The sequence below is a fragment of the Drosophila miranda genome, chromosome 4 (assembly GCF_003369915.1).
Source record: "Drosophila miranda strain MSH22 chromosome 4, D.miranda_PacBio2.1, whole genome shotgun sequence".
In the NCBI taxonomy this organism is placed as follows: Eukaryota; Metazoa; Arthropoda; class Insecta; order Diptera; family Drosophilidae; genus Drosophila; species Drosophila miranda.
Genome location: NC_046677.1, coordinates 9,584,697 through 9,596,749, shown reverse-complemented (window position 1 = coordinate 9,596,749; position 12,053 = coordinate 9,584,697). Strand labels below are relative to the sequence as shown.

General features: G+C 47.7%; 1 protein-coding gene across 4 annotated transcripts in view; it reads right to left on the bottom strand.

Annotated features, from left to right (window-relative positions):
* Positions 1 to 2,935: 2,935 nt before the first annotated feature.
* LOC108162551 (nuclear receptor coactivator 3) overlaps positions 2,936 to 12,053 on the bottom strand; it is a 90,065-nt gene continuing 80,947 nt past the window's right edge. For 2 of the 4 annotated variants that reach the window (XM_017297337.2, XM_017297338.2), the window contains 10 exons: positions 10,505 to 12,036; positions 10,223 to 10,411; positions 9,188 to 10,152; positions 8,182 to 8,609; positions 7,332 to 7,517; positions 6,919 to 7,268; positions 6,550 to 6,850; positions 5,801 to 6,190; positions 4,607 to 4,939; positions 2,936 to 4,542 (listed from right to left, as the gene is read on the bottom strand). In XM_017297337.2, the coding sequence (XP_017152826.1) occupies positions 4,511 to 4,542; positions 4,607 to 4,939; positions 5,801 to 6,190; positions 6,550 to 6,850; positions 6,919 to 7,268; positions 7,332 to 7,517; positions 8,182 to 8,609; positions 9,188 to 10,152; positions 10,223 to 10,411; positions 10,505 to 12,036 (4,706 nt within the window). In that variant the 3' untranslated portion in view covers positions 2,936 to 4,510. The remainder of the gene's footprint in view (positions 4,543 to 4,606; positions 4,940 to 5,800; positions 6,191 to 6,549; positions 6,851 to 6,918; positions 7,269 to 7,331; positions 7,518 to 8,181; positions 8,610 to 9,187; positions 10,153 to 10,222; positions 10,412 to 10,504; positions 12,037 to 12,053) is intronic. The other 2 variants (XM_033393551.1, XM_033393552.1) reach the window with 2 other exon arrangements.

Here is a 12,053-nt window from a genome sequence, read left to right as displayed (position 1 = left end):
CATTTTTCCGATCACAAGAAACCTTCGCTCGACTAGATCGGCCCGCAAATAGCCGAGAAAACATAATATTTATGGCTGGGGATGTTTGTCCTTATCCAAGGATCAAGGATGTTATTCCGATAGCAGGAAACCATGACACGCCCAGATCGGGCCACAAATAAGGGAGAGCATGGGATATATATATCTGGTGCAAATATCCTTGGTCCTTGAAAAGGACTTCATGAAATCAGGGACCTTTTACCGATCACAGGAAGCCGTCGCACGCCCAGATCGGTCCATAAATAGCGGAGAAAATTAATATTTTTTATCCTTGATATCCTTGGTCCTTGAAAATACTTCATAAAATCAGGGACATTTTACCGATCACAGGAAGCCGTCGCACGCCCAAATCAGCCCACAAATAACGGAGAAAACAAAACTGGCTTGGAACCGACTTTAAAAATGTAGTTCAAGAAATCACCGATAGGGGCGCCACCGTACAAAACGAAAACTCGAGTCAAATGGCCAAAAACTGGATGGGATACCAGGCGAACATAAATCAGCAGCAAGCAACTGAAGCTAATGCAAAAAAAAGGTGTTGCATACTTGTGGGGGCTAAAAACCAGCGACCTTCTGCTGATTTCTGTTTGCCTGGTATCCCATCCAGTTTTTGGCCATTTGACGCGAGTTTTTTTTTTTGTACGGTGGCGCCACTACCGTCGATTTCTTGAACTACATTTTCAAACACCTTACAAGCCAGTTTTGTTTTCTTGTTTTCTCCGTTATTTGTGGGCCGATCTAGGCGTGCGACGGCTTCCTGTGCTCGGAATAACTTCCTTGATCTAATAAAGTCCTTATCAAGGACCAAGGACCAAGGATATTTGCTCCAGACATATATATCTCATTTACTCCCTTATTTATGGCCCGATCTGGGAGTGCGACGGCTTCCTGTGATCGGAATAACTTCCTTGATCTAATGAAGTCCTTATCAAGGGCCAAGGACCAAGGATATTTGCACCAGATATATAGATCTCATTTTCACCCTTTTTAGAGGACCGATCGGGACGTGCGACGGCTTCCTGTGATCGTAAGAAAATCCTTGACCCAATGAAGTCCTTATCAAGGACCAAGGACGAAGGATATTTTTTTAATAACATATATTTTGTTTTGTGGCCCGATTGGCCCGTCCCATGACCTTCTGTGATTAGAAAAAAATTCTTCGTCCTTGGATAAGGATTCCACCAAACCCAGCCATACATAATTAGTTTTCTCGGCTATTTGTAGGGCGATCAAGGCGTAGGACGGCTTCCTGTGATCGGAAAATTGTCCCTGATTTGGAAAAGTCCTTAGCACGGACTAAGGATATTTACTCCGTTTATAATTATTAAGTTTTCTCCACCATTTCTCGACCAATCTGGGCGTGCTATGGCTTAATGTAATCGGGGACCATCCTTGATTTGATGGTCCCTATCAAGGATCAAGGACATTTTCACAGTCAACAAAAATTAATTTTGTTCTCTTTTTGCTGCCCTATTTGGGCGTGCCACGCCTTGTCGTAATATCCTTGATGGATACTTTATCAAGGCTTCGTCCTAAAGTATTCTATACTTTTAAATAAACCAAACCCCAATATAATCTGATCTGCCTGATCACAAAAACCTTTGCTGTTCAACCTGCAAGCACGCCATTATTTTAAAATAAAGCCCCGTTCGCTTAAAATTTCGGGGAAAATGCACCGTTAAGTTTTAAAAGGTTTCACAATTCAGAGGGTGCGAATAGCGGGTACGAGTACGAGACTGTTGAATAATAACTTATGAACTATTCGATTGAATGTTACCTATGTACAATTAATTAGGGGTAACTTATACGCTCAGAAGTGCTTTGTAACTTAATGAATTTTATAGAACTTCACATGCACTTAAGTAGGTAAAATACGTATCTTTAAAAAAATGAAGTTCGTTTTTCATTTACGTAAATATTTCTTGTCAAAGAGTTAGATAGCGTTTAGAGTTTTAAGAGATATTTCTGTTTTTCTCCATGATGTTTATACCGTTTGTAAATATTCTGTATTTGTTGTATTTAAATATATACGAATTATTTCAATATATTTTTTTAGGCTTATAAATTAATTAATTTCATTAAATGCTTAAATTCATTAATGCACTTTATATGTACTTTTCGTGTTGCTGTGTGAAATTTGCTATATTCTTATCCCATATAAATATATATTTATGTATATGTATATGTATATGCCGGTATATGTGAATAACTTGCATTAAAACTATATATATTTAGGTGTATATATATATAATATATAATGCTAAATGCAGTATACTTGTGTATATTTTGTTGTTTTACTTTTTCTTTTTCTTTCCTGGTTTGAGGTTTTGTCAGTATCAAAAACTAAGGGAGAGTTGAAGGGAAGGCCAAAAATTGGCCCTAAATTGATTACCATTTCTGCATTACCATTTCGTGTTTCAATTTAATTTCATTAAATGTAGCCTCTTAAAGAAGAACCCAAACCTATGATAAGTATATATCTAGTTACGCGTGACAATTGAAATTTAGCTAGCAGCGTCTAAAAAACTAGTCTCTTAATTAGTGAATACTTTAATCTGAACTGGTTGCAATCTATTTACAATTTACGAGTAAGTTCGTTATGTAATTCGCGGATTTATTCGGGTATGCTCAATACTCTTACGAACTTCTAATTATTATACGTTTTTTGAACTTAACGAGAGGTATTTCTATTTTCCCAAGTGTTAATATCGCCTTTTGTCCCTATACATATATCGTATGTGTATCGTATGCATGTGTTTTATTCGTGTTGTTTCTCGTTGTTTTGGTGCACTTCTTTTCAGTATTATAATTTGTCAAATCAAAGATTACTAGAGATGCAACAGAGTGGAAGAAATTAGCAAAAACGGAGAAGATAATTACATACCTGTTTTAAATATATGTTTGCATATGTGAATTTTTATTTCGGGCTTTGCAGTTTAAACAGTAATTTAATAAAAATATAAACTAAATTTATATCAATAATATTTGTATAGCATTTGTTTCGTTTCTTTTTCTTTTAAATAATATTTATAACGATTGAACCCAACTTAATAGACTTAATAGATTTAAACAAAATCAAAATCAATAAAAAATTACAAATAGAAAACGTGAAGCTTGTGCCTTTGAATCGCCTTCGCGCACAAAAGTGTTTCTTGAAATTGTGTCTCATATCCATACACAGGTATACATATAATTGTATTACATATTACATATATGTATTTAGTATATATATGTAGTATATAGTATAGAGTGTATGCATACTCGTACAAGCTAATATAAAAATGGTTAAAATTACAAATTAGTTTAAACAAAACCTGTAATATAGCCTTCACATGAAATTGCAACGCCGACTTGCTTTGCGCGCTTTGCTTTCTCGCTTTGATATAAAAGTATTTAAGAATAATTACAAATACAATTTTAGACGAGCATTAACTAAACTACGAATTAGAGTTTAAGACGGCGCAACTTAGCAAAATGATACAAATATAGTGAAATATATACAGATAAAGGGATTTGTTTTTGTTGTTTCCCTAGTCGCAGAGAAAGAGAAGTCGATTATCGAGAGTAGGTCAAAAGGAGTCCTGTTTGAAGATGTTTGAAACAGTTAAACATATTGTAAAGCAAAGCATTGGCATGCAACAAATTAGCAACATTTAGTATATAAAATTTAACAAATTATCACACTGAAAAAATTCAACACTAATTTTAAATATACAAATTCCATACGTACGTATACGAATGCGTATGCGTCTGCGTATGCGTGTGTGTGTTTGTGTGCTATATGTATGTGGTATGTGGTATATGTATGGTATATGGTATATGGTTCTCCAATCAAATTGTATACATTCTGTTGTCGCTTGTCGCTAGAGTCTAGAGCCTAGCCAACGCCTGTCCATACACGTTACATCATATCATATTGTATAATATATTTTAAATATACATATATCCATTTAACAACATCTCGGAACGCGCCCATTCCTTCATTATTTATGCTTCTGCTTGGATTTCCTTCTCGTTTTCTTTCTTTTGTATATATGTATAATAGCTTTAGCTTATACCTAAGCTTTATCTTTAAACGTAATAAATATGCATTTCATGTATCATCTTTTTTTGTGTGTTCAGCTTTTGCAGCTTTTTCTGTATCTGTATCTGTTTCCGATTCCGTTTTGAAAATACATATTCAACTATAGCGTGTCTGGTATTTATGGTTTTGCAATTTCTTTTAGACGAGGTTCCCATTTTGCATTTTGCTTTACAATTAATATTTGCTAGTATTATAAAATAAATATATTTATGTATATATTTTTTAAATAGTGCTGCTAGTAATTTTAAATTAGATTTACATGCGGCGCCTTTTGCTTCTCCTACTCTTTTGTTTTTCGCTAACGTGTCGTTTGTTTAGAGCCATAAATGCGTGCGCCAGAGAAGTTGTTTTTCCTGATCCTTGGGTCGTGCCTTAGGCACTTTAGGGTCACCTCGTGGCACTGCTGGTGAAGAAGTCCGCTGTGGGGGAATACAAGCTTTAAAATATTTCCACAACTACATATATATATCCTGGTTCACTTACGCGTCTCGAAGCTGAAGCCCAGCGTTTGATCCGGCGGCGTATTGAGCATTGGGTTGCCGACATTACTGCCCGTGGGCGTGACATTGCCCATGGCATTTGTACTATTGGGGCCACCGACAATGCCGCCGCCTCCGCCGCCGATCACTGGTCCCTGCTGCAGCGGACTCTGCGGCGTCTGGCCGCGCTGTGCCACGACTCCGGGCCCGCCGGCGCCTCCAGTGGCCGCCGCAGCCGCCTGCTGCCTCACACTGACCACCGCCCGGAGCTCCTGCTTGACGAAATCGGAATTTGCATTGCCTCCAGCTCCTGCGCCACCGCCTCCTCCGTTTCCAGCTGAAAGAATCAAAGGGGAAGCGATAAGTGACCATGGAGTCCCGGAGGGATCAAGGATCGGTGGGTGCTCCCACAACATACGAGTAAAACTAAGTTTAGTCACACTTTTTCTGGATCATTTCTAGACATAAAACATAAATTAATCATAAATAAATACACAAACAGACAACAGAATACAACATGGAACATAAAAGTGGGAGGGCACACATAAAACTGGAGGGGGGTAGGGTAGGGTAGTGGATACAAGGCGGTTGGGCGTTGGGAAGGGTATACATAAGTTCCTACAGCATCAACCAATGGAAATTCTTCTGGATATTTAATTTACAGCAGGGCATCCTCTTAGATTACGCTCTTTCGCATCGCTAATATAGTTTTACGGGGTTAATAGTACACCAAATGGCTTTTGCTTGGGAGGAGGGAGCATCGCCTAAGACTATTCTCTAGTTATTATATACAGATATAGATCAACCGACCTGGCTTGCGGAGGGTTGGGCTGATTGGGTTGGTTATATACAATGGTGGATCATACAGTTATTATACACGATAGATAGGTAGATAGTACACGCAAATGTCTGGGTTAAAGGTGGATTGGATTGGTTTGGATTACAAATACAGATGTGTTTCGTTTTGGTTTCTTTTTTGTATATACAAGAATGTGTCGAACGGTTTTGCGGATGTTCATGTTCCCAAATTTTTATTTGCTTTACGATGGGTGGCAATGGATCATACAGCTATACGATATATACTCAGATATATACACACATTTACATATAGGCATGGTGATTGTACAGCGAAATGGAGACTCGATTGAGTGTGAGAGATTGAGAGAGAGAGAGAGAGAGAGAGAGCACACGGGCTTACCGGTCTGCGCTCGACCATAGAAATCATTCGCCTGCTGCGGCTGCGGCTGCTGGGCCTGCCCATAGCCGGCCATTGCGGCGGCATAGTTGACATTTCCGCCACCTCCGCCAAGGCCAATGATGCCATTGCCTCCGCCACTGCCCATTCCGCCCACGCCCATCATGGCCGGATGCGGATGTGGATGCGGCGACATGCTCAGGCCATTCAGGAGCTGCTGCTGCTGCTGTTGCTTCTGTTGCTGCTGCTGTTGTTGCTGGTGCTGGTGTTGCTGCTGCTGCTGTTGCTGGGAGGGATTGCCGGCAGCCGCATTGTCAGTGTGGTGGCTGTGGCTGTGACTGTGGCTGCTGCTGTTGGCGGCCGTGCCCGGGGAGGAGCCGAAGCGTGGCGAGCCTGTTTTGGTTAAGCGGTGGTTTGGTTTGGCTTTGATTAAAACTAATCGAGATTAAAGTGTGTATGTGTGTTTGTGTGTGTGTCTGGTTGTGTGTGTGAAGCTGTCTAAGTAAATGTGGATGTTTAGTATATGGATTAAGGGGCGCCTAACTGAACGATAAACGGAGAACTCCCGAGCTAGTCCACAAAGAGTTCTTTTCTTCTACATTTCATTGAGACTCGGAATTGGAAAAACGCGTAGTTTTCCAACTAGTTTTCTTTTCAATTTCTAATGTACTAATATCTAGTCTTTGGATTTTTTCTGATCTGATCTTCTGCAACCTCAGGTGAGGCTCCTCTTCCATCTGAAGATCTCTTACCTGGCAGATGCTGCGTGGCCTGCGGGACGCTTCCCTGGCGCTGGAGTCGCTGCAGCTGCTGCTGCTGGAACACATTCACATTGCCGCCGTACGGCGACTGGGGGCCACCGAATCCGACGACACCAGGTCCGCCGCTGCCATCGGGAGTCGTCGCACCGCCGCCGCCCTGGCCCTGGAACGAGTTCTGGCGCTGCAGGGCCACCGCTGCCGCATTGCCCACAGGCCCGACCTGGGCGCCGGGAGAGTTGAGGCCTCGTCTCTGGTTCTGTTGGTATTGACGCGCATTATACGGACTGACGCCCTGCATCAGCGTCATGGAATGGCATTAGTTGTTGACTTTGGCAGTGGCAATCGGATCTCAGGACTTACCTGCAACTGTGCTATGAGCATTGGATTGTGCTGCTGCAGCGTTCGCCCCGCATTGCCAGAGGGCAACGGACCTCCCGGTCCTCCCCCTGCTCCTCCAGTGGGCCACTGCTGCGGACTGTTCTGCATTCCCGGCGACTGCAGTCCCGAATTGGACCCAAACGGCGTGCTGGAGCGTCCCCCATCGCCCACTTGTTGCTGCTGCTGCTGTTGTTGTTGTTGCTGTTGTTGCTGCTGCTGGTAGGCCAATTGTTGCGCCTGGGCGTTGTTCTGTTGCTGCTGTTGTTGGTTGAGCTGTTGTTGCTGCTGCGGCGACAGACGCTGGCCCGGCTGTGGGAACGTCGGAGCATAGCCTGAAGGGAGAGGAAACACACGTTTGAACAACAATTGCAGGGACTAGTTATCCATACCAGTACCTTGGTTCGGCTGCGGACTGTAGGGGGTACTCCGTCCGGGACTCAATTGCTGCTGCATCAGTGCCTGGGCAAAGCCCGGACTGAGCTGAGCGTCCGCCGGCAGATTGGTGCGTGAGAGGGAGACATTGGGTGCCACCGTGGTGTTGAGCAGCGAGCCAATGTTGTTGAGGCCCGCATTGATGCCAGCTGGAAGGAAACAACGAATGAATCAGCTATTTTCAGGGACCTTAAATAATGATTATTTTCTAGCCGAAAAAAACCTCCACTTACAATATTCACACAAAAGGTTTAAATATACCAATAGACTGATCTAAAGATAGTCTCTGCCATACAGAAATTCTACAAAGTGGTCCGCTAACTCTCTTTCGAGTTTTATTTTTACGCTCAGCTCTACTGAGAGCGCATTGCCGCCATGTTTGATGAGAGAGAGAGGAACGAAGTTTGCTGTTGTACTGAATAAAATAAGACCCGAAAAGAGAGCGCGTTGCGAAAGCCGACCACCTTGTATAATATCATCAGAGTGTACAATTCTCTAAAGCCTTCAATAAAAATCAAATGGGATTTACGACTACACTTTCATAAAAATAAATACTTAAAAAACAGGACAGGTGAGACTCGACAGTCTCATTTTATTGTCGATCGAGGATTCGATAACGGAATCTCAAAATAAGGAAACAAATAGATAACTTTGCCTATTTAAAAGTTAAGAATTCAATTTTTGTACCATTTAAATAATTAATAACTGGAGCTACAATTTTTGTTTTGTTTTAAGTTTGGGGGCAACAAACTTTTCTCGACACTGCGCTAGATAAATTATTCTATAAGAGGAAGATATTTTCTGGGTACTCACTGGCATTCTCTGGGACCAGAAGCTGCTGCTTTTGCTGCTGTTGAAGGAGACGCTCCTTCTGCTGGGCCGCCGCCAGCTGCTGCTGTCGCATGTTGCGGAGCTGCTGCTGGGCAGGCAGCACAGCACCGCCGGGCGTGGCCACGGCATTCATGGGGCCGCGACCCCGGGCAGAATACATGGGCGGCGGTCGCTGGAAGACCTGGTTACGCATGGGGTCCATTCGTCCATGCATGATATGCTGCTGCTGGTTCTGCTGCTGCTGCTGGAGGCTGAGCATGCCCGGGTAGGCGGGCGGCTGCTGGAGGTGCTGCTGCCGGTGTTGCTGGTGCTGCTGGGCCGCCACTTGGAGGGCCAAGAGCTGCTGCTGTTGTTGCTGCTGTTGCGCCGCCTGCTGCTGTTGTTGCTGATGGTGAAGCAGACTGGGATCTCTGCGGGAAAAACTTAATTAGTAACACTTTCACAATTCAGCCAAGCGACAATGTCATCCATCTATCTGTTCCACAAAACACCACCACTACCCTCCCTCGTACCGTTCCGATCTTACAATCCTCAAAAGCGACAAGGTCGCCACACGGAAGGAACTCAAACGGCAATCGATGTTCGAATTCATCTCAAAAATGAATCCTAACGCATACCCAACACCCAACCCAAATACGGTCTAACATCAGACCTCTCTGCGGCCTTTACCCCACTAAAAACATGCATTCGATCTACAGATCTACATTCGCCCACACGTGGCCAGAAGAAGCAGCAGATGAACTGAGCTTCTCCGCCACATTCCGCTCGAACAAACTCCCTATATAATTATATCCCGACCCCAACAGCAGTAGAAATGGAGGAAGATATCTCCCCTGGCCTTGACCGTATATCATACTCTGAGGAGGGCTGATCAAAAACAACTCAGCCTCTCCGCCTCAAAAACAGAATCCCACACCTCTACAACAACAGACTCGACTCCTCCATAATAATCGTAAGCTGTCTTTAGCAGCTGTCATGGTAAACATACCCCACACTTGAGTCCTTTAGCTGTTGCTGGCTCATGAGGATGTGCTGGCTCAAGTCGCTGCCGAAGGCGGCGGACTCCACGTCGAGCATCAGCGACTTCTGGATGTCGCTGATGGCGGAGGCCGCCGAGGGGGCGTTCGCCACAATGGGGGCGTCGTCCGGGTAGTATTCCATGACGCTGTCCAGCAGCTTGGACAACTCCGTGTCGCCGTCGCCCAGAATGGCCGCCGCTGCCGCTGCCGCTGCAGCCGCCGAGGTCGAGGCCGCTGTGGTAATTGAGGTAGATGCTGAGGTCGCCAGTTGTTGCAGCTGCTGCTGCTGCTGCTGGAAGGCTAGCTGCGGCGGCTGGTGCGGCTGCTGGTGCGGCGGCTGGCTGAGGTAGACATCGTTTGGCTGCGGCTGCTGCTGGGAAGGATTGCTGGCTGCCTGCTGTTGTTGTTGCTGCTGTTGCTGCTGTTGTTGCTGCTGCTGTTGCTGTTGTTGCTTGCGGTTTCGATTGGCTGCCGCCTTGGGTCCAGTACTGCCGGCGCTGATTAGGTTGCCGGGGGCGGAGAGGGAGCTGCCCGAGGACATCGCGGACATCGAGGAGCTGGTGATGTCGGGCAGCGTCTTCACCTGCAGCGGCTGCTCGGCATTGGGGGCTTTGGGTATCTTTGGCGGATTCTGCAGCAGCTTTGCGAGCATCTTGTTCTGGGTGCAGAGCTTGCTGGGCTTGTCCTCGGATCGCTTCGCAGAGGACAGGTCGTCGTCGGGCTCGTTCAGCGAGCGCTTGCGGCTCAGCGACGGATCGCTCTGGATCTTCAGCATGGCCTTGAGATCCTCGTTGCTCATGTTCCCGCCGGCGCCCACTCGGTGCATGGACCCATGGCCCCCGTCGTTGTTCTTGAGCTGCCGCATCAGTTCGCTCTGGCGGGCATTGCTCATGGCTCCCGGCACATCATCATCCTCTGACTTCTCGTTGAGAAGCTGCCAACAAAAGATAACCATTAGAAAAGGATTCTCGCACTCCCGGGCTCTTGGAGAGCACTCTACTCACCTTGAGCAGCATGGTGTTCTGTGAGTTGCCGGGCTTGTGCAGCAGTGTGGCCGTGGCGCTTGCACTGCGTCCCAACGGCCCCATGGACCCAAACATTCCCATGGCTCCTCCTGGCTGGCCGCCCATCTTGAAGCTGCCAGCGGGTCCCCCACTGAGCTTCTCGTCTTCGCTGCTCTCCTGCTTAAAGTACTGCAAAGAATCGATTATTACCAGAGGATTCATTGGAAGTGCAGGGATATATGTATGATGGCAGCCCCTTCGATAGTAGTGCCTTCTGCTCACCTTCTCCTCATCGCCCAGTCCTCCCAGACTGCTGGTCTTTGTCAGCAGGTGCCGCAATCGCTCCGAGGATTCCTGTTGCTGTTGCGGCGCCAACTGCTGTTGTTGTTGCTGCTGCTGCTGCGCTTGTTGTTGCTGCTGCTGTTGTTGGGAGAGGAGTAGTCCGCCCACACCGTTCGGAAGGCCTCCCAGCATCGGGTTGCTGTTGCTGCTGGGGCCGCCGCTACTGCTGTTGTTGCCCTGCTGCTGCTGCTGGGGATCCTTCTCCGGTTTGGTGTCGCCCGGCTCGAAGGAGTGGAAGTTGAAACCATAGTTGCCTCCGCCGGCACTGGCGTTCGACTGCGGCGATGGAAGGCTGGCGGCAGAGTGCGAGGACAGCTGGTAGGGCGTGGCCGGGGAGGCGCACACGGCCGGACTGAAGCCGTGGCCGGAGGGCGGTCGCGGCGTACTCACGGGCGTGGCGACGGAGGCCCGCGAATTCGGACGCGAGTCCGTCCAGCCGCCGACGCCGCCGCTGGGATCGATGTCGAAGGAGGAATGTGCAATGTCGAATTCGAAGGTGTCGCTGCCGTAGAAGCTGTGCTCCCCGGGGGCCGGCGAGGCGGTGAACGTATTCACCAGGTTCGCCGCCGAGGAGCTGGCCGCGGAGGAGGACCGCTGCTGCTGCTGTTGCTGCTGCATCCCGGTGCCGTTGTGGATGGCGCTGCTCATGAGCGGCCCGCCCACATTGGTCGTCTGCGTGCTGTTACCGTTCCCGTTGTTGTGCTGTCCGCCGCCCACCAGGCCGCCCAGGAGGTACGTGGGCAGCATGGCGGAGGCCGCCGACGAGGAGGTGGAGCTGCTGTGCAGCCCGTCCATCGAGAGGTTGTTGAGCAGGGAGTTGGCCAGCGAGGGGCCCGGCGACATGGCGCACAGCTGGCTCATTCCGCCCATGCCGCCGCCGCCGCCACTCGCTCCAGGTCCCGTTCCAGAGCTCGCTCCGGAAACCGTTCCCGGTCCCGATACCGATCCCGATCCCGCTCCCGTGTTGTTGCTGTTCATGTCGTTCTCTGAGTTGAGGAGCGTCTGCACCGACATGATGAAGTCGCCCTCGCCGGGGGTCTGGTTGAGGAACAGTCTCGAGTTGGCCTTCACATGCACGTAGACGTCGGGGGCACCCAGGCGCAGGCGGAACGGACGCGACACCACATTGGATATGTGCACGGAGCCAGAGCCGGAGCCGGGACCACCGCTGGCGGGAGAGTGGGGGCTGGCCGAGTCCTGGATGTCGCGCAGGTGCGACTTCAGCATGGAGAGGTCGTGCGGGTGGCACAGGTCCTGCCAAAGACGACCCACCCAGGTCTGCATGTGCTGCTTGAAGGGCTCCCGCAGGGCAGTGGGATCGAGGCTGAGTATTTTGCCGTGGATGTCCAGCTTGAAGGTCATCTGCTCGATGGGCTGCTGCTGCACGTGCTGCTGCATATTGATCTCTAGCGGCGACTCGTCCTCCGGCCGCGTGATCAAGCACAGGACCGAGCTGCTGGCATCCGCATCGTCTGTGGAATAAAGATTG